The sequence below is a fragment of the Morone saxatilis genome, unplaced genomic scaffold (assembly GCF_004916995.1).
Source record: "Morone saxatilis isolate NCDOM2014 unplaced genomic scaffold, NCSU_SB_2.0 Contig10, whole genome shotgun sequence".
Classification (NCBI taxonomy): domain Eukaryota; kingdom Metazoa; phylum Chordata; class Actinopteri; family Moronidae; genus Morone; species Morone saxatilis.
In genome coordinates this window covers 4,785,037-4,808,339 of record NW_023339652.1, presented here as the reverse complement: position 1 = coordinate 4,808,339, position 23,303 = coordinate 4,785,037, and the positions used below count along the sequence as shown (strand labels likewise).

Genomic DNA, 23,303 nt, shown 5'->3' with positions numbered 1-23,303 from the left:
TGGTTCTGTTTAACAAACCATCTGCAATGCAGTCAGGTTAGAATATTGGTTTTATATGAGGTGGCACACTTAATGTACAAATCATGAACATTTCAGTATAGTCAATATAGGCCCTTCGTAGAGGGGCGGAAAACACTTTTTTTATATTTTATTGCCGGAGTGCAAATATTGAACAAAAATATAGTGGTGGTGCTGTGGTTGCAAAACCTAGCTTTCTTAATGAGGTCTTTCACAATATTTCTCAGGCATGAAGGGGTTACAACCAATACATTAATAAGTAGACCACTGTAAACACATGCTGCAGGTGGTGGTATATTCAGATTTAAATCAATATTATAGAAGTAAAATACCTGTAAATATTCCTGCTGAGGTTTTGGTTGCAGGTTAAGATTCCTTCGCAAGCCAGTGTATTGCTGTCTATGTGCTGAGTAAGTGAATGCTGGGCTGTTAAAAGCCTGTTTTTCTTCAGCAAGGATGGTGTTTTCAAGGAGGCTGTAAAACTGCCATTCACCTTCAGAGGCTCTCACTTTTTCCAGGAGGAGGAGGAGGAGGAGAGGAGGAGGAGAGGAGGAGGAGGAAGATGTGTGGAAAACAATCCTGTGCCAGCACTGCATTTGGCAATAACCAGGGGGAGAAATTGTCAATTCTACGATTTATCTATATTATTATAAGATAGGTGCTTTGAGTTCACTTTTTTAAAGATAATTCCATTTCATGTACAAAGGCATCTGCTATCTGTCAGACACAGAGAAACAAAGACAAACAGAGAGAGAAAAAAAGAAACAAAGACAAACAGAAACACAAACACCTAAAACACTACTGTAAGTCCATCCGCCACCACTCACTGGTGAGGCAGCCAAACCCTGCCAACTGGAAACACACATTTGTTGCCAGGCAACACCAGTGACATCAGCAACCTCCATTCTCACCCCCCTCCACCCCCTGCCAATGGCACTTGGGTCTTAAAATAGCGCACAGATTATTATCAGGCTTCAAAATGGCAGACATTTTCTCATATGCACATAAAAGGAAGTGAGCTGGGCTGCCTGTGGCTTCAGGTGGCTCAAAGGTGAAAGATTATGCACGCGTCACAGTCTTGAGTGGGTGGGGGTTACCAAGTGGTATTAATGTATGTGTGCGTGCATGTGAAAGAAGCATATAAACAAAAACAATATAATGGTAAGGAAGGTAAAGGGTAGAGACGGAGGAGAAAGAAAAAAGAAAGAAAGCAGTGTGGTGTAATGTCTGGGTTAATGGGACAGGATGAATCAGCACATCAGATGACAGCAGGAGGCTGAGAAATGATTGAGTCCGCTGCACATGGGAATAACGAGCACACCAATCACTTCCACTCTGTATCAGAAAACTAATCCTGCCTGCACCAGCCGAGCGTTCCAGAGTGAAAACTAATCAACGAGCTAAATTGGTCAAATTAGTCAAATTCTTGTCTGTGAGCTTGTTAGCACAATTAAATATTTCCAACAAAGAATGTACTAATTTGGAGTTGCATGCAATCACTGACAAACATGTATGTTTGACAAATACAATATCAACTGGTGCGATGCAAAACTATTTGTATATGTATTCCAGAAAATCCCCTGAAATCAAAGCCTGCTGGCAATATTGTTTTAAATCTAAGGACCTGAGACAGGCTTCAATCTGTGAACTCCCCTCAGCTGTACGTCATGCTGCCTCTCTCCACGGCACCATCACAGCAAACTGGCTGTTTTCTGTCAGCGAACTTACTTTTGTTTTTCCAACCAGGGCCTTGTGCAGATCTAAGGAGAGCTCTGTTAGGAGCGCCGCTAGCTCTTTGTGTGATGCAACTGTTTACCAATCTGCAGGGATACACAGTTGGCTGAGAGGTAAGGAATGGCCCCAGGGGATGGATGGGAAAATGATGCGAACCAAACCCTGAGCCGCTTTTAATCTTTTCAGCGGTATGCGCCTAGCAGAGTTGATGAACTGTTTCCAGCGTTGGGAGATGATGTCAAGGATAATGAATTGGATGATGCATCCTTTAACAGAAGATGGAAAACACACAACTCTGTTTGATAAATAAAGAATTCTACAGTGATGATACAGCAGTTATATACTGAGGAGCTGGAGAAAACACTTCAAAAGTCTGTCAGAGAGAGGCATCTGGGGTAAGGGGTAAGCATTTTAATCAAAAATAAAATCAAGTGACAAATATTTTATTTTATTTATTATTTAGCCAGGGACCTTCCACTTAAAGTGAATTGAAAATAAACTGCATGTTCTTCAGCTGTCAACAGATACACTGGCTCACCCACTGAGAGCTGTAAAAAGCTGAGAAGCAACCCTGATGCAGGCTACTGTACTACATCTCCAAGGACCATTTTCCCCCATTCCTTCCATTAATAAAAGACATTACAATTGCAAATAACGTTACGCAAGACTTTCTTCTTATTCTTAGTCAAGGTCACAGCAGTGAAGCAGTCAACTTTTAACAATTGTTCACCATAACACAGGCTGAAAACCTGAGGATAAACGACATAAAATGCAGTACCTCAGTACATAGCTCTATACTCAGATTTTAGATCAACAAATCCAGGTATGTTGCTAAACTGTTACCTGAAATCCTAGCGGAACTCTTACATACTTCAAAATTGTTGTATGCCAGTCTGTTCGCATACGCTTCTCATCATTGCTCATGGTGCTCGTTTTCTCACCATCGATTACAGTTTTCAGCTGCTGAATATTACATTCCAGGATTACAAGCATGCAGCTAGAAAGATTTATGAGCAACTGCACTGGTGATTGATTTTGTTCAATTTCTATCTAGTGACTACAAAGAGCAAAGCCCCGTACAAGTAGAGAGACAGATCTATCGATATTTATAGATGAAAACCAAATGTGCGAGAGGGGGACTTAAAAAGACTGTCACAAGTTTGAAAAATTTGTTGATTGGAAGCCAGAAGAAAACAAACTCTGCTTTTTAGGTGTTTTGTCTATAATGAGTTTCTTTAGGAGGAGTCTGTCTCTCGTGTCTGTGATGAGTAAACTAGCCTTGAATGCTAAACTGCTTGCCATTGAGCAAGTTGCTTCCCTTTTGAGAGGGGGAGACGAAGGAGAGTTGTCAAGGGAGCGACATTGCTAAAAGTTGCATGATCGATGTCCTGTCTCCAGGGAGACGGTCGAACAGTGCACCGTGACACTCCATGCAGGGTGACTCATAAACTCAGTACAGGTAGAATGAAACTGTACACAAACCCCTACTGACATTTGATACTTGTGTGTGAGTATAAAAATACTGATACATTCAAACTGTTTAAACAATGCATTATAGAATCACATTGTATGAGGTTTTTGGAAGATGTCAGTGCTGCAAAGTAATCAAGGTGGCATTCATTTATCTTTCTATTCCCCTAAAGAGGCTAAAACCAACAATTAACTTATGCTGATAATAACAAGCTGCACTGCCTGTGTTGAAAGAATTGAGCAATATATGTCACCCATATTGTTGTACTACAAGTTCTGGGCACACATGCACAAGCTATACAGGCTGGGAAAATACTTGTTAGTATGAAAAATTATCCTTCCAGGAATTTTTTTTTTTTTTTAAATATAAAACTGACTGCACAACAATATGCAACTGTGCAACTGTTACAACAACGTGGATGTGGAAAAGGTGAACTCAAACAGCTGAAGACAAACTCTGAAAAGTTGTTCTGTTTCTTCTCTAACTTTAGAAGGAAATGACAAACTAATGATTTATGAATTATGTATAACAACAGTCTCGGTCACCCACGCGCTTGAAGTCAAACTCCCTCAGACAAACAAAGAGTAAAGAAGTGAGACAAGGAGTGACCCACTCTACCGTGAAAAGGTGGAAAACACATTTGGATTGCAGCGCTGGCCGCCAGCTGCCAGTTATTGAGTTTAGTAGGGGGTGAAGAATCCAATGGGATTTACACATCTAGACAGAAATCAAGAGGGCGCCAGGGGTTTTTCTCCAACTCAATAAATCACCTGGCTAGGATGGCCACTAAGTGTGACAGGATTTTGTTTGGGTGTGTGTGTGTGAGAGAGAAAGGAAGTGAGATTCAACTTGTGAAACAAACAACCCTATGTTCAAGTAGAATGAAATGTTATCTCACAAACAATGAAGCTACAGAGAGAAAGATGGGAATCAACAGCTTTGTTCTGCACATCCAAGCTAGTGAAAGTGTTAGCGGGCGGCTGTGGCTCAGAGGCAGAGCGGGTCGTCCCCCAATCAGAAGGGTTGTTGGTTCGATCCCCGGCTCCTCCTGCCACGTGTCCGAAGTACTCCTTTGAGGCCAAGATACTGAACCGCACCCAAAATTGCGCTCTGATGCATAGGCATTCTGCTGTTGTGCGATGAAGTGTGTCAGCTATCGGATACTGAGCTTATCGTTTTCTGTTCGACCTCTTGGACTTTGCCATCCACTGTGTGAATGTTGTGTGAAAGGCGTGCCATAGTGGCCACCGTAGTGTAAAAAGCCGGGCTTTTGAGTGGCTTCGGAAAGAGCTAGAAAGGGCCGCTATTACCTTGTGCTCAGATTTATGCAGGTCCATATACCATTTACCATTTACCATTTAGTAAAGTCCAACCATCTGCACTGCCAGTCAGACACAATCTAAGAGGGAGGTTCAGGTAGAGAGCATAGGATGTATTCTACATAACAGAGTAAACAACTAAATCACACAGCACCAAAGGGCTCGCAAATGTCATAAGCTTCTGTTTGCCTGTGTGCATTGCTGCCTATTCTAAACCCTTCAAGTCCTCCACTCGGCTCATATTAACAGCAAATGCTCATCCAAAAGAGTGAATATCAGCATATGGATATTTAAACTGAGCATGAATATACCACACAGAGGGAACTGCCATTATTGCACTGATTGAATCATTATTGATTGATTTTCACTTTCTATGAGCCCACTGCTAAGGGCAAACGCACAGTATACGTAGCTGTGTCCCAATTCAAGGGCTGGATGGTCACCACTCAGAAGAGGGTGTCCATCAGTAGACTCGCAGATCAGACTGAATCTGTGCCTCCTCCCCAAATGAGACAGTGTAGCCTCATGAAAACAGAAACTATTGCTGCATTTAGACAGTTCTCTGTCTCATAAAAGCAAAAATTGATTACCACTAAGGAATTACAATCATAATTGCAGACAAAGTGGCAGATGTCCAGACTAATAAAAAGAATAAACATTGAAGTCTGTTCCTGTCTTCCATTATTATACATGTGGAGGTGTTTTTTCTTGGTTCCTGATGATACAGATTGTACCAGTTTTTATTGCCTATCTAAGGAAATACCTGGTAATTATGTGGTGCAAATGTTTGAGTGTAAAGGGCTTGAAACAAAAGGGAAGGCTCATACTTTTTTGGCAGAATTTGGATAGGCTTATCTGAAATGGGACAACCTTTCTGCAATATTGAGCTCTTCACACTTCCATTGAGCTTGGACAGATCAGCCAAGTGGGCTAATCTGCACTCAGATCAGAGTGTGTTGCTTGTACAAACTCAAGGTCGATGGCTTACCAACGGCCCAACAACAGTATCGATTCCATATTTAACACAGAGATGTTGACTTGTCCAGCATCAATCCTCCATATTCCCAGGCAGGATATTACAAAACAAAGAGACATGCAATTGTGCTCTTTCGCTATTGCTGGCACATTTGTCATAGTTCACTAGAACTTGGGGAGGACAGCAATCAAAAGGGCGGAACGACAGTAGCAGGATGGCACGCTGCCTGAATTACGGCCCCCCATCCAAGAGGCTAACGGGGTCTTACCCATTCAAGAACCATTACAAACCGAGCACTGAGAAACAATGCAGGGAAAGCTGGGAACCCAAGATTCCAATTACATCTGTTATCATCCAGACCCAAACCAGTCATGTTGTATAATAGGTTGATTGTGAGGTGAATAAAACAGAGATAAAATACTTTTTTAGGAAACTGCAACTCGCTCCTCCTTGACTAATGTACGACCACTGGGCTGTGAGTTAAGGGGCATGACAAGCTTTTAAAATGATGACCACGACTCAGCCTCTGTGAACATGACATTAATTTAAAGTGCATTGGTGCGATTTGGCACTGAGATATTGACTATGTTAATGGCTTTAAGGCCTTATGCAACACGGATGATTAACCACAAATTATTGTAAACTTGTTTAAGTGAAAATCGACAGAACTCACACACCCTTGCTTAGGTCTGGTTTCATGTATTTTGGACTCTTACTTAGAAATCAAACAATAAAAACTATTTATCAAGTTGCTGGACTCAATGTGGATTTGTTCCAGTGCCTGTACCAATTGCGAAATTCTTTTAATACAGCCCAAATGCGGTATCCGGTATCGGAGAGTACGAGTGTCTGTGCACCCATCCAATACCCACAATTTATTAGCCGCAAAATGCTACTTCCCAGTAGCATCCTGTTTTTTTTCTCAGGATAGCGAAGTCATAGCCAGCCCTACTCTGACTCTGACTATACACTTGATACATTATATTACTAATAATACTAATATAACATAATACTACTAATTACTAATTACATTATGTAATTTCTTTGTCAGTGCAAGTGTTCAGGTATCGGAATCAGTAATGGGAAGGAAAAATGGAAAAACTCAATGCATGTTCAGTGGAGAAGCAAGTTCAATTTCTGCTCTTGAACTGATGGACAAGGTACCAGTGATTGTTTTCTTTCCTTTATCTCTTTGCTAAGTACACAACTTAGTACTCACATCTCAGCCAGTCACTCATATGGGTGAAAAGTCAATTAAACATTAGTGAACTCAATGAAAGGCAAAGCCAATCACACCCCTTGTTTAAATGCTGCCCTGCAATGTGACCGTTTAAAGAAATGCTCTCTGGGAGTTTTCTCACCTGACTATGGCTGTCTATGAGGCGAGAAGGTCTTTTGTGGCTTGCCCTACTGTAAAGTTCCTGGCAATAGCCAACAGTCTTTCAGTCATGATTCTCATTTTGATTTCTGTAAATTGGCCAATTTAAACAAAACGTGTGTTTCAAGTCAAAGGAATGTCTCGAAAATTATCTCCAGTGATCTCAGCCATTGTTTCATCTGTCCTGCTGTTATGCTATGTAATTTTGATTGCAATCAGATAACCAAGGCAAATGATGACACATTACTTTGTGTAATGTTAAATTCCCAGAGAATCTTAGAGATTCAAACTGAGGGGTCTTTAACATCATAATTACTCTGGTAGAAGGGGCCAAATCCCCTGGTCTACAATACAAAACATAGGAGGGATTAATCAAAGATGGAATTATGATAAAATGTGCTTCATACTGACAACAAGGGAATAGCGATCTCCTCCAGTTGTGCCTCTTCTCAAGGCCAAGTTAATGTCAATGGACTAATAAAATACATCAAAGACCACATTCATAGTCTTCTCACACTGATAAGCTTAAGATGAGATGGAGTTTTAAAGATCAAGTTAAATTAAAACATCATACACAGTTCATGCAAATAAAATACTTGAGGTACTTGAAATGCTTTCTCAGTATCTATATCATAAGAACTTAATCCCTTAAGTTTAAGCGGAAAGTGCTTCGCAAACTACTTAACTGATATAATAATATGGTATGTATGCAGGCCTGGCTGTAAGGTGATGTGTTATACCAAAGAGAAAAAAGGGGCAGGAGAACAGAACATCATGTTGGCGAGTCCAGCTTTCACTGCACAGCTCAGACACAGTAATATTTAGCACTTACTCAGTGATATTTCAATTAGTTACTTCCCGTCCAACATGACACTTTGTGCTACAAGAAAAAATGTATCAGATAAGACAGGAGTACTCCCCAGTGTAGCTTTAAATACAGTCCATCAACAAGGTGACGTTCTCAGATTATGTCTTTAGAAAGCCTTCATACCAGTCTGCCACCAGTGATCCAGGACAGGGACCCCAAAGCTCTTCTTTGCCCACTCCAGCGTCTCCACATCACAACGCTCTCCTGCCAGGAATAACGACCGCAACCTGCAAGGACACAGAGTACATCTGTCAATCACCTTGAGGAAACATGACATATCTTCTCTCTCACAGGCATGGTCAAGAAAACCCATCGAAGCAATGGCAAAATATACTTTTTATGGGGTTCTTTTACCCACACATGTTCAAACCTGATTTCTAAAGACAGTCATGTAAAAATGTTTATGCACAGACTTTATTTCAAGTGATTAGAAATTCACTACCTTATACTAAATGCAGTGCAGTGGAGCTTCATAAATTTTGGCCATCTCTTTGTCTATAAGTATGCCAATTATAATTCATATGAAGTGACAGATCCTCAGACAAGTTCAGCTTATGAGCTCTGATTTACCTCTGTAATTGTTTTGCTAATTGAAAACACTTGGGTTATGAAAACTGGGTCATATCAATTGTGATCAGACCTACTATAAACAATAACTGACAACTTCTCTTGATTTTAAATGTGACCTTGAGGTCATGCAATACTGTATCTACTGAAGGAAAACGTTTCTGCATCACAACCAGTTTGCTTTTAAGGCAGCACCAAGCTGTGATTGAGGTATCTTTTCCACTGCCTCTGACAATGTCCAGCAGATAGTTCTCACCATCGTTGCTGACTAAAGGATCATCTATGATGGTTTGCCTCCTTATGGTCACACTTATTAGGACAGTAGAAGTGAATCCTTGTTTGTGTTGAGCATCATCTCCACTGGAGTCTTCAAGGGCTCAGTACTTAGTCTCTTGCTTTAAATGCCAAGGCAGAAAACACTAAATTCCACATTTGCTGAATCTTCATGCATTGTAACTCATCTAAAATGGGTTTGAAATTGGTCTTCCAGGAAACACAGTCTTGGCAAGACTAAGCTGCACTTTTTTCCCCAGTGTGGATGAGATACTGAATCATAGAGTACCAAGTAACAACAAACTCTTGCAAGGACATCTGAATCTTATCAAAGTCCTTCAAGCTTTAGTTCCCTCCTAGTAGAGACAACCGCTACTCTCTGGCTTCATGAAACCCTCCCTCCATGCCCTACAAGTGACCCAAATCACTGCAGTTTCTATCTTCAGTCTCTTTGATTTCTCCCACATCATTCTCTCCCAAACTCTCTCTGATGGCTACCTATGGCAGCTCATATCTAATTCAGAACACTGCTAGCTGCTCGCTACAAGGCTGTGAAGAGATCTCTAACCCCCTACAGGCCATAGTGCAGCCATAGATGCTAGGCTGATCACTACATTTTCCCACAAATGACTGCTGGTCATCACTCATCGGTCTCAACCCTCTGCGATGGCAAAATGACCTTCCAACTCCAATCAAACTTGAAGTCATATTCTATCGTCTGTAACAGGCGAAAACATTTTCATCATGTCACTCTCTCCTTACTGAATCATATCTTTTCTTCTCCTGCTCTCTCCCAGGGTAATATTTCATTTTCTTTTTCAAGCACTGCTCTCTAACCTGATTGTCCTTTGGTCTCAGGAATATTATGTAGTCTGGTTTCTGTGGTATTTCAAAACACTGTGATTGCAGAACATGGGCTGCATCACCCAAATAAATTGTGAATTCCTGTCAGTAAGCAGAATAACATCCAAAATATTCTGCTTTTGTTTATCACCACCCAGATGTTGCAGGATGCCAGAGAGCCTTCAGCCAGTTCAGTTTCAAAGAACACCATTCCCCTCCAATAATAAGGGAAATATTAACATCAGCTACTTTAAATCTGATCTAATTTCCTTCTTTGTTTTTACTTTTGTGTTCTTTGGTTAGAGTTAACATTGAGTAACAAGTTCTATATTATTATAATGGAGGCAACATTGCTATGGTAATGAAACATTATGTATCAGGCGTTATTATTTTATAGGCATCCGACCTTGTATTGTTGTTGATCAAGAACTTTAATGAACGACAAGGACATTATTGGAGCCTCTGGATTAACAATGTACTGTCTGTCAGAGTCTGCCCCACAGGATCTGTGCTAAATTAATGACTGACCACTGACCTGGCAATAACCTTATGTTCTAGCTAAACAGCATTACACTCCCACTACCATGCTTCTTGCAATCCAAGGACAATTCAGATTCTCTGTGGGTTTTTAACTTTTCTAAGGAGTTCAATGGAAATAAGTTTAGAGGATTTACATAGTCACTGTGACCTCAGAACTGGTGGTGGGAGGGCGATGGTTTGGCCGCAGACCAAACTCAAGGACTCTGCGTTGAGTCAGTAACAGCCAGAGTAAACATCTGCGTTCTGTTTTTAGGAAGAAAAGATCTCATGAAAAGCTGTCCTTCTCTTTCTAAAGTCTTTCTTTAAAAATGAAAAACAAAAAGATCAAGGACAACATATAAACCTCATTGACGATGGTGTGCAAGTTATTTAACATTACATGGCATAAAGATACAAGATTTAAATTTTTTCATGCCTCAGCAGCTTGTTTGTTGTTCACACCCTTGTTCAAATAAAAAAGGCCTCCTTCCATCTCCCATATTACTTCACCGCTTAACATTTTGTGTTCAGCGACTGAATGTAGGAAAACAATTACTTATAAGTTAAGCAACATCTGTTTATATATGAACAAAAAACAAACACTTAATTGGTCCACACTTAAACCACACTTGTTGAGTTTATCCTGGTATACACGCTAGGTTATTGATGAATGTAAGGCACAATGATTTCAAATTTTACTGATGTAGTGCTACATGAACTAAGAAAAGATGTTTACAGTAAAAGAAAATATTCTCTCTCAACTGAAACACTGCCTAATCATGGGCAACAACATGTTGGTACACCTAGTTTGTAAAGATAAGGCCACACTAATCTCTACAGTATGACCTTGGAGTAGGCTAATAAAGCAGAAAACAACATTCTGTCGGTTATGGTTATCCATGTGAAGTGTACAAATAGCTAATATGTTTAAATCTGATTCTGTGAGCTCAATGTGACTAAGGTGAAGAGAGAATAAATGAGAGGTTATTTAAGCAAAAGAGAGTATAGCTTAAGTTGTCGGCAGCTATATTTTTCACACAGATGGACATTTAAGCTCCAAAACTAGTCCATGACCCCAGAATGTCTGTGTGTATGACTTGTTCTGTGTGTTGGTGGTTAAAAATGTAATAATGGAAATGCATCCACAACATGCGACAAGCAGACTGGAGAATGCCCTGGTATATGCAAACAAGGTACAAACATCACTAGCTTTTACTGTGCATCAAAAACCACTATGGACTGGAGTCATAGTCGTTTGTGAGTAAGGCTCTCAGCATTGAGCTAGTCCTCACATCTTTAAAACACTACTGACAGAGTATCTGGCCCTTTTGTCATGCTACATTTATGCAGAGCACTGTTGCCATCACAGTGTTAGACAGCCCCGCAGCCAGACTCTCAAAGTAGTTTTCATATCCATGCTGACAAGTAATCTGGCTCAAGCACATTGATAAGGGTCCACAGCTATTACAGTTGAGCGAGCAATAGAGGGAGTAAATGTCTCACAGTGTCAATAAACTGCAGACAGGCTATCTGAGCTGTATCAAATTATCATTTGAGGCCTCTCTAGCATGAAATTATGCGTTTCATAATAAAGCTAACAGTGTTTTCAGAAAGGTGTTACCACTTCCATCAACACACTTTTAATTAAACTAGCACTATTAATATTGACATGTCTTTTCATGTGTTATAGGAAGTGAAAAAATTCCATGGATCCATTAGGCAATATAAAATATCAGAAACACTATGGTTCAATAAATGTTTCATGTGCATCTACACCATACAGCCAAGTCAGTCTGGCCCGCTGAAGGAGTTACCATGACCAAGACACCAAGTTCAAGTAAGACCTCTCAACAACTGGATTAATATAATGCTTTCCTCTGATTCATGTAGTAAATTAAACATTCAAGACAGAGACCCAAACTTATCCTCTACACTCAATAAATGAAAACCTTCTAAATTCCATGAGAATAAAAAATGGCACTTTTTATTGGCATCTTTTTGTAACTGTAAAATTCAAAGTACATATCATCAGAGAATGAAAGGCTCAACCAGACAGTGAACTGACCAGAAAACCATGTTTCATTTCTTGCTTTGTATTGCTGCCCTGTGTCAAGGTGACATGTTTTGTTCAGTGCCGGAAGGAAATGCAGTAATCTTTCACCAACCTGCCGCCTCCAAGGGGAAAAAATGCATTAAAAACGAGAAAATGTACACAGAAGCAGCATGTCGCCTAAATGACTGATTGCGATAGGGTCAAAACTGAGAGGATAAATGCCACCAATATTTGAGGCATAAATATTGTAGAAAATAATCTCAGTCTGCAAGTACAGCATTTAAAAAGGTGCTATGCATTCAGCACAGCGAACAACCGAAGATCGTCAAATTCAGCACACAATGCCAGAGTTACTGAATGATTCACAGGGGCCATAGGTCACCCACACTCAGAATTGCTTTATGATTGTGTGCTTAGAGGCATTTTCAGACTGCTGAATAGAATGAAAGTGGTGAATTGACACCACAACCCCTTAGGTTTAAGTTTCTCTTCACTGCAACAAAGAATTAACAATTGTGATAATCTCAGCAAGTATTTGACTCTGGGCCAAACTAATACCATGAAAAATGTTTGTTTTTTAACTCTCAGCTACAGACGACCTTTACCTGAACAGCGAGATGGCAGTTGGGAAACAAGCTCATGTGGTATGATTTAATACAGGTGGGCTGCAGCGACCTGCCGTTTGTTATCCATCCTGATTAACACCCAAGCGGGTCGAGCTGAGGGTACAGACTGTGAGCAATGGAGGTGGAAAAGGGCTCTGCATCAACAGATGGCCGGAGCCTAATGAGAGGCTAGACAGGCTGTGCAGAACACTGTCAGCCATGAGATGCTTTAACACATCACTCCTGGCGTTTCAAAGCTCAACAAACAACCTGCAGTTGAGGGTTAAGGCCTATACCCGCTGTATTCACAGTTATCACTTTAAGTTCCTCAGAAGCACTGGACAATGACAGGTTAGCCCTGTGTTTCAGTCCTTGTATCAGTCAATTGTCATGATAGAAGCATGGATTACAGTCTAATGGTTTGATAAAAAATAATCTTTACTTTATGTCTTGAGTTTTGGCATTAAAAAGATCTTGTAAGACATTTTCAAATCATACACATATTTGTGCTTTTACTTGTTATCCATCTTAAAGGAAGACTTGTGTGTGGGCTTTTTTCTTTCATTTTAGATTTTCAATCAGCATTAGGGCTGAACCAACTATTATTCTAACATCAATCATTTTGTCTATAAAATGTCGGAAAATAGTGAACAATGGTCGTGGGAACATCTCCAAAGAAGTTTTGCTTTGTTTTGCAAATTACAATCACATAAAAGCAGAAAATATTGCCCTTCGAGATGCTGGAACCACACAGATTGATCAATTATTAACAATTGTCAGAATTCTTGCCAATTAATTTTGTGTCGATTTAATAATCTATTACTCAACATTTTAGGGACTAATCTCCATGGTACAAGATTAAAGGCATTCTTTTACTAAGAGCTTCATTAATTAGCAATACTGCACTGTCAACAGTTCAGTCCCTCCAGGAAGTTGCTATGGCAACAATTAACACAAATTCAACCAATCCCCATGAATTTTCACTTTCCTCCGCAATTTCATTGCAAAAACTGTCTAAAAACATTGCAACTTTTTAGAAAAGCTGCTGTGAAAGCAGGCATTTTAGGCTGCAACAATCCATAAAACCTGCAAAATCCTGGAGGGACTGGTTTGTCTTGGTTTTGGGGAAAGCGTTGCAGTCTACCTGGACAGGGGGTATTTTTTCCCAACTGCAGCATGGGGATCCTGCTGGCGAATGGCTCGGACGGCGGTGGGAGCTGTGAACATGGAAGAGGCTCCATTTTCAGACAGGACACGGAAGAACGCCCCGGGGTCTGGAGTCCCCACAGGCTTACCCTGTAAACAGACAGACAGTATTGCAACAGCTGGTTAGTTCACAAACTGTTACATAGATGCAGGCATATAAATCATATGATGGACTGCATACAGAGCAAATAGCAGATACTTAGATTATTGCGGGAGCTAAAAAAGAACATAGTGCAAATTCACTTCAAGTGTGAACTACAAAGCATGAATATTCATCTAGCAGCTGTTTAAAATGTAGAGGCACACTGGAAGGCTGCCTTCCAGACAGATGGGCCCAGAAATCCATGGATTAGAAAACACAGTTGCACTATAGGAGTATTGTTTGTCTAGAAGGAAAGATATAGACAAAAGATGCCTGCAGGCAACAGCAATTTCTGTGGTGTTTCTGGTATTCAAGTAGCCTGTCCTTACAGTGAGAAGACAACTGCAGATGAATGAGAATGGTAAACAGCAGGAGTGAGTTCTGGCTGTCATTTTTGCTCTGGATAAATATTTGTCTCTGTGTATTATTGATCTAAGGAAAGACAAAAGATTGGCAGCGTCATGCCTGAAGTTAGACGGGCTGCTCGAACAAGAGCCACGTGAGACAACCAGTGTGGCTGGAGACAAACATTGATTCAAGGATGGCAGATTAATTCATTGCCCAGCAGTGCTGCTTCCTACGGCTGAGAACACCCCCAGTAGCTCATCTAGGAGCGCGTGCATCCAATGTACTAAGGCTGAGCCCTTACCTTAGCGGCTTGGGTTCAATTCCAGTCTGTGGGCCGATCCTCTCTCCCCACAGTCCTGTCTACCTTTGGCTGTCACTATCCATTAAAGGCATAAAGCCAGAAGAAGAAAAAAAAATCTGAGTGCTAATGTAACGAGTAGCCCTCAACATAAAAAACACTGTAAGATGCACACAGGTAGATCAACAGACAGGCACATATACCTCTTAGCCCTGGTCTACAGATTTTATGGCAGTAACTTTCCACTAACTAAGCAGTCTGTTTGTGTAGTGTACTTCACTAGCCAGTGGGTAGTGGACTCTCAAAGCAAAGCCAAATTACCTGAATTAATCAGATGCATCAATATCAATCAGATGTTCAAAACACACATTCATGTATAAAATATTTAATTAAAGCTTCTTTTTTTCCCCTACCATTAATTTTTATGAGAAGTTAGGTGTGCTGCATGTCAATGTTGTGTTCCTTAAGGTTTAAACTGATAATGTTGGATGAAGTATTTTTCTGAAATATTACTGTATATGTTTGTTCCAGTCTATTCCATTGTAACCTCTCGATCATTTTTTCAAATGAAAGAATGCGTTACAAAATCTAAATGGAATAATAAAATAATACGGTTGAATTTATTGTATTTGCTATATGATGAAGATTGTTTGTAGTTTCCCCAATTTCTACTGGTACTATTGTGCTGCCTGATTGAGATGAATTAATGTCATAAAGAACAAAAGGAGTGAAAGACAGAAATAGAAAGAGCTGCAGTCTGTCTCCTGACAGTGAACTGTAGCAGCCAGAATCAAACATGGCAACAGTTCACTACATCTTGAACCCAGTCCACACAAACCACAGTCATTAACCAAATATAGATGTATTCCGCCTGCAGAGCCAACAAAGGCAGATACCAAACTGGCATTAAAACCTGACTTGTACAGCTTTGTATGTTGTACAACTCTGGTTTTATTGCACACTACTTTGTATTTCTTGTTGTTTGCAATACCGCTGTAGTTAGTTTCAGATCCAAAATATTGTCCACAGGGACATACCTCATAGAGAATTGTGCTGTTGCCATGGAGCAGAGGACCATAGCAGATATATGAATGGCCGACCACCCAGCCCAGGTCTGATGCAGCCCACCAAACCTGCAAGAGGACAAAAAAGATTAAATATGTACGGACTACCTGTGTAAGATATTCTGGTATTATTAAGTCAAACAACACAGTGCATTGAATGTTACTTAATAATCAGAGAGAATTCTATCACTGTCTTACAATTACCTTTGCAGCTTCAAATGCTAAGAATATAAACACCCACGGCACTATAAATGTACATCAAATGATGAATGTAAATGAAAAAAAAAAACACAAGTAAAACATGCTACTTCCAAAACCTATGACCGTTCAGTTACCATAAATATTACACAGTAATCAAATCTTCTTTATGGTACAGAGCAATCTATCTCTGTGCTGACTGCATGCGCTTTGTTCTCAAGCAGGGCTCAAACTGGGAAGAGGGTGCTTTATTGCCTTACATCTCCAGGACTGAGTCCATAAATATTTGACATTGTCCATTTCAGCATCACAGCATAGCCTGCAGTGTCTCGCACAACACCCTGGGGACAAGATAAGAAAAACATCAGGCTGGTGACAGGTATTGCACTAGACAAAGAGGCAGCGGTTTAATGTCAATCTAAACACAGTGTCTCTGCCCTGCTGTACTGAAGGGCCTGGTATTTTGTTTTCAAATGGCCGCTTCTCAAACCGATTACAATTTCCAGCTTTTATTAGTTAATGGTGCTGTATAAATATTTTTGAATAGTGTGTCCTCAAGTCCTCGTGTCTACAATTATAGAGTCTCAAAGTTATGGTCTCCCTACAGCAATAACTGAGAAAGTCGCAGTAACTCACAGAGAAGAAATCTAGCAATAACAGCACTATTAAGCTCAAGAACTAGCCAGCAGGTGGATATTTTATATCATCTGTTGGTCAAAGACAAAATGATGCTATTTGAAAGGGTTTTTCCATTTGAAACTGCCTGCAGGTAATTCCTCCTGCATGAACCCCAACTCCTGCTGTGGAAATGCTCTGTCTTATTTATGTCATGGTGATGGTGTTTAGATTGGGCCTGGATTGTTTTGCAGAGTCAAAGAGCAGATGAGTCACACAGAAGTTCTATAGAGAACTGACAGCACTTAGACAAACAGGGCCAACAGTAAATCCTTTAACTCGTCCACATGAGTATGTATGTTTACATGACATCTATAACTCTAGGAACGAGGTATTGATTTCTACTTTCCCCTGCTGCTGATCACAATCCTGTAATGTCAGTACCTTTGGTGTTCCTGTGGTCCCAGATGTATAGAGTACATAGAGAGGGTGGTTGGAGGGAACAGAAACACAGTCGTGCGGCTGAGCTGTGGCCATCTCTTCCTCCCAGTCCAGACTCAGCTGCGGACTCATTGATACTTTATCCTAAAACGGAGAAAAATGAGGAACATAATACTTTTCAATCTAAACTGCTAAAAAAGAAAACTGTTAAAAGTGGTTAGGATTGTGACTCCTCTATAGCTGCAAAGGGCCATAATATATCTTGTGGTGTTAATGGTCAGTTACTGATCAATGCCATTGATTAAACTATGTTAGATTTCTTTTAGTTGCCCAAAGAGGTAATTTCAGGTCATTAATGTCCCTTACATCACTGACATTTATCTCACTTCTAACTTTTCTGAATCTCTTTGATACTTTCATTTCATTAAGATTTAAATAATCCCAGTAGGCTAAAGAAAAGCCCTGTCCATTTCTTTCTTTGGGAGTCAGAGAATGATCTGAAGACTAAAACATGTTTTAATATCACACAGAATCTTGAGGCAAAGCAAAGACAGCTCACAAAACGTCCAGCTTTCTGAAATGCATCGTTTTTACTCACTTTACTTAAAAGTCAAGCCAGAGTCAAACTTTGGTGATTTAACAAGGCTTTCATGTTGGAAGCAGTATTCACAAAACCACAACCTCTTGCCTACTGAATTCTGTAATTTATAAAGCAGCTGCAATAACCTTCAAAGTGCTCCGTCACATCATTTTAAGGGGAAAGGATTTCCAGTGAATTTCATGTGAAAACTATTTCACTGATAACGACCTCATGTCCATCGTGCATGTCTTCCATAAAGGAGATGCAACACCCTTTCAATGATTCAACAGATCATTCACTGATAGATAAAATTTGAGTATAACCAGATAAAACGAATTGTGTAATGTCAATTTAAGAAGACCACAGAGTCAGACAGAGGTACATGGCGTAACTGATAACAAATTTGAACTGAGACATGGAGGAAAGAAAAAAAAGATTAAGATGACAAAACAGAAATCCATTTTAAGATGAATTTCTGTTTCCCAGACCTAAAATTCACTGCTTTCATTTTATGCCTGTGTGAAGGTGAAGCAAATTTCTGCTTGCTGTCACCATATGAATGAATATTTGTGTGCTGTATAATCATTTAACACAGCTCAGCCTGCTTCTAACCTGGATCTGTGCCAGGCTGCTTATGTCGGGCAGCAACCTCCATCCCTCAGCTCACATTTTTTCACTCTCTCATCTACTTGATCCAGTTATGCATCATTTCATCTTTTGATTCTGTGGCAGGATTTGTAGTACTGTCTTACCCTTCACACACATTTGGCCAATTCTAGGCAATTAAATCTACTGCTTTAAAACTATTAAATGATTTCTTACAGGTTAAAAACTACCTGTTTTTTCCTATACCGTTACTAAACTAATGAGCTTTACATATGGCTGCCATATGTCAGATACCAGCACGTTTAGAAACACCATGTTGTAAAATTAAGCTTTATGATGCTTTCTTCTTCTTACCATGTTAGGCCTGTTGTAGATGAGGACTTTAGATGGCCTGTGAGAGCTCAGCTCCAAGGCCTTCTCCACCAGAGGGATGTACTCTACTCTTCTGCCTGGCTCGATGCCAAATGAGGCTGTAACCATCAACTTGGGCTATGAAACAGAGAGATCAGGTGAGAATTTGATTGCGTTGAAGAACTTACAGCATCTATTAGAAACAGAGGCTGGTGCTCTCGTTGTACTTGACTTGAATACTTGTTTTCTGCATTTTTAAGAGGGTATTAGTGGTATGAGTCCGTTGCCTGCCTACAGCACTCCAGTGTAGAGTCAAATTCAGTCAACATAATTAACATGCATGTGGTAATGATTCCATAGTAACAAGCCAGCTAACACACCTGAGGTGTTTCTACTGAGGTGGTGGTAGTAGTAGCATCTAGTAGTAGATGCACATATGCCACAACTTTGAAGGAGATGGCCCCTAAATGGGACACACTCAGTCGTGTTTAGCTCAGACGGTATTGCAATGTCTACAGCATTCTTCAGGATCATTAATTTGCCTCTTCTCTACTTTAGTGCTGAATTATAAAGGGGGATCAATTTCCATGAAAACAGTGTCCTTGTTCATACTACATGCAGAATCTATTAACTATTCATCTGAAGTCAACAATATAGTTTAACATTAACTGGCCCCTGAGGCACCTCAACAATAAGAGTTTAAACACTTGATAAAGTAGCTGATGGCAAATCTTAATAATACTGTATTTGTTCAGATTTCTATTCATATAAACACATCACTCAACAGACATTATTATCCTCAAAAACATTCCATGTCAAAATGTCAGGTTGGTCCATTAATTCTTCAGTTGCCCTGTTAAAAAATCTCAGTGCAGATGGCATTGACATCATTCTTGTGAAAAGAAAACGCAAGCCAAGTGCTTTCCACTGTGAATGATTCATTTTGAGCTTAACGAAACAAAGAAGCCTCAGGCACCTCTGGCTTTCAGTGTTTCAGATATTTTGCAGGATGAATGCTGCATGAAAATTGGAATTGGGAAATTATTAGTTGCAGCCATATTATTAGCCTGCTTCATTTAAGTACATAAAAAGAACAAGAATTCATCACATGAGCATGTCGTTAGTTTCTAAAGAGTGCACAGGGAAGTAAAGAGTTACACTGAATTAATATAGATCATCTCGTCCTGTTGTCAGGGCTCAAGGAGGGATCTATCTCAACCAAAAGGTGTTTACAAGATTTTCTAACCTTGGCATGATTGATGCGGACAGAAAGCTCTTTGGAAGCGAAGCCACCGAAGATGAGGCTGTGTGGGGCACCAATCCGTGCACAGGCCAACATGGTGAACATGGCCTGCGGCACCATGGGCATGTAGATGACTACCAGATCTCCTTTCCGTACCCCATGCTTTACCAAGACTCCTGCTAACCTGGACACCTGGAACAAGACACAGGGGAGACAATGCAGAGTACTGGATAGTAACATGCATTTTGGCCAAGTTCAAATGTTTGCATAAATCTGGTTTAGATAATTGTTCCTGACTACTGTAACTAACATACCAACATAAACCAGGGATGGTAAAAAGACAAAATGTGCATTTGGGATATTCCTATAGGCCTACATTTTTTTCATGATTTTCTTGTTATTAATATGAAAATGACATAATCTGAAAAATGAAAGAACTCAATTTCTATTAGTAAATCAAATTAAATTAAGAACTATTGGGGGGGCACTAAAAACCTGAAGCTATACTTCTAACCACATTTTGATTACAGCCCATTCAACTGAGTCTTGATTGAACAGAAGCATCTGCCCAAATGTCAGTCAAGTTAATTATTTCTCTTTCTTTCCATTATTGTGTTTTGTTGTCCTCCATGCTAATGTCGGCTCAATCCAGGAGCCACGGCAGGAAAACCGATGATGGAAAACATACTAATTGACATGATAACACTAACAAATTCTAGTTTCAGTGGTTGGGTGCATGCCTCACAATCCATTACAATCCAATTTATTTTACCACAAACCTTGACAATCAAGATCAGGCAACAAAGTGGCTAATTCAAGTCTTTAGGCAGTTCAGTTCTGTGACTTCTGCCTTTAACAATATCATTTACCTGGTCCTGAAGTTCCCTGAAAGTGATTATCTGTTTGGTTCCAGTTACTGGGCTGTCGTAAATGATGGCAGGCTGCTCCCCGCGGCCGCTCTCTACATGACGATCCACAGCATTGTAGCACATGTTCAACTTCCCTCCAACAAACCTGCCGGAGACAGACATACTGTAGTCAACAATGTTCAAATATCAAACATGACTAACATATATGTTTAAGGGTTTCTAATTTTGCAGTCATATCTATGCTACAGCCTCGATCAGCATCTCTAAAGTCACAGTCCTGCATGTGTATTTTTGGCTGGTAAGATTCTTTCCTTTTGCCTAAAAATAGAACACAACTTGATGAAATCAACTCTAGGAAAAACATATGCGATTGCCTTTGCCAGCAGCATGCCGCAAATCAATGTACTTGATAAAGCGACAGTTTCAACTCATTCTGGTGCTGTGCATATGGATGAAGAGCAGCAAGCAGGTTGAGCAGATGGTGTCTGGGAACTGCTGTTTTGGAAGCCAGGGAGACACGGTGGCTGTGTCCTTCATTTTAACACAACAGTTCCAGATCCAGGCAGCTCTGGCTTTTGCTACCATGCAAGATGATAGCAAAAGACACCCACCCAACATGAAAATACAAAAACAATTTCATTTCAGGAGTATGTATGTGGGCTGCCGTGCATTTTAATGTTTGCTTTCCAAAGAACATCAGGCAACTGTCTAGCTTACATCCTTATTTAATTGTGCATGAAATATAAGGTCTTCTCAATTTTTTTCAATTGATATTTAGTGGAAATTTAAGCCCCAGTTTGTGCTCTCTCGCGTGACTTTTGACCTGTTAGCTAGTAATAGCTGATTAGCTAGCGTTAGCGGATACTGTAAAGTTTCTCAGATAAATACAAGATAAACTTTCAAAAAATCTTAATTTTATCCCCGTAAAAAGTCTTTGGCCAAACTTTTAACATTAACTCTCAAAGCCAAACAAAGATGGCGCCCGGAAGTGACATAGGCCCACTTGTGCGACCTTTGATTTTCATGTTGGACTTAACCTCATTCTATGTTTTATATATCTAATAATTCATTAATTAAATGTTCATGTTTTTCTTTCCCCCCCAAAAAACAAACGAAAAATTTCACTTCCACTAATAATTTAACTACATATGTTTATAGATAGCCTATGTATAACTATATAAATCTTTAAGTCTTTTTTTTGTTGAACTTTATTTATACAGTTAATCTGTGTTTGTACAAATTCCCTGTAATAATAATAATAATAATAGTAATAATAATAATGATAAGAATAAGAATAATGTGAATAATAACAAGCTTTATTTATCCAAACCCTTTTTTAAATGTCCTTCACATGGCCGGAAGTGGGTTTACACTAAACAATGTTTTGTTGCTGTGTTGTTCGCTTGTTACAATGAAACCTACCAGTTTGGAAACACTGGATCCTCAACGTGTAAAGTTTTACTCCACGGTTCAAACCAGTGTATGTCATGTCCCACCTCACCCCAGAATGTCTCGGGGTTGTCCCTCGCTGTGGCGAAGGCTCGGCTGTACGCCGTGTCGGATGCATAGTTTCTGCAGAACTGCAGGGGGAAATAGTTCCTGAAATCTGCAGACGCATGCGATCCTGCTGCTCTTAAACCACGTTGTTGTTGTTGCTGTGCAGCTGAAACAGTCCACAGTTTCCTATCGAGGGTCCTCTTGCGCTGCAGAGGGGCGCACTGGTTCAGGCGCAGAATGTGCTTTAAGTGGAAGTGCATTGCTGCTGTAGTTATTTTAAAAGAGGAACACATTCACGCGTTTTCTCCTTCTTCCGGTGTTTCTCTGCAGGTGAGGGACACCCGCTTCTCCTGTTCAACTGCGCGACGTCATCTGGGGCCGCGTAAAGGGAGAGGAGCCTCCAACAAAAGTCCTTACAATCCCTTCAAGGAATGCGAACTATGAACTGGATGTAGTTGATGCAGGAGGAGCTTTGAGCCACAATCGAAATCTGTTACACAACACATAAACTGGTGTTAGCACTGTAAACCCAGCCAAAAGGGTATTTAAAATAAAATAAATATAAAATATGTGGCACAGTTCGAAAAGATGCTGAGCCAATGAGAAAAAGGAAAGTTTTAAACTTTAATTTTGAGGGTCTGCATACAAGCCCCACATAATCCCCAAGACATTAATAAGGAATAGTTTTTTAGCCTTGGGCATATCTTTTATCATGCAGAACAAGAAGAAATCATTGGCTTGCTTGAAGCTCCTTTCTATCACAAATCTTTGTTTACAAGCAGCAGCATTAAATTTTCAGGGTCCCCCGGGGTGAAATAAATAACCCATCCCCTGTTAAGAATGCAAATACTTAAAGTGATAAGGGCCTGTTTGAGGATATTTATGTACATAATTGGGTATGTTAAAAACACAAAGTGTCTCGGTCTCTTGTGGAAGCTGAGTCACTTTTTCTGGACTCATAACAACAGCTTGTCCAATCCTGTCGCCCCACATGGGCAGCGACAGCTCTGCGTCCTCTCAGATGGCGCTGCGTGCATCTCTTTCGTCACTGCCATCATACATGCTGCTGGTAAATACCCATAATCCAGCTGACCCCCCCCCCCGGATGTGACCCCTGCACACTGGTGCCCCTGGTTGAGTAACTCATCCATCTGATGTTTCAGGTCATCTGTTTCTATTTATACATGCAGAGCAGTGTTTTCCATTAGTTCTGGAAGCATC

General features: G+C 40.2%; 1 protein-coding gene across 1 annotated transcript in view; it reads right to left on the bottom strand.

The window, feature by feature from the left end:
- Window positions 1-22,534, bottom strand: part of acss3 (acyl-CoA synthetase short chain family member 3) — a 33,170-nt gene extending 10,636 nt beyond the window's left edge. Inside the window, exons 1-9 of the mRNA XM_035672978.1 lie at window positions 22,008-22,534; window positions 20,586-20,730; window positions 19,720-19,908; window positions 18,477-18,611; window positions 16,940-17,080; window positions 16,141-16,221; window positions 15,656-15,751; window positions 13,769-13,920; window positions 7,888-7,991 (exon numbers count right to left, since the gene is read on the bottom strand). Of these exons, the coding sequence (XP_035528871.1) occupies window positions 7,888-7,991; window positions 13,769-13,920; window positions 15,656-15,751; window positions 16,141-16,221; window positions 16,940-17,080; window positions 18,477-18,611; window positions 19,720-19,908; window positions 20,586-20,730; window positions 22,008-22,375 (1,411 nt within the window). The 5' untranslated portion in view covers window positions 22,376-22,534. The remainder of the gene's footprint in view (window positions 1-7,887; window positions 7,992-13,768; window positions 13,921-15,655; window positions 15,752-16,140; window positions 16,222-16,939; window positions 17,081-18,476; window positions 18,612-19,719; window positions 19,909-20,585; window positions 20,731-22,007) is intronic.
- Window positions 22,535-23,303: the final 769 nt, after the last annotated feature.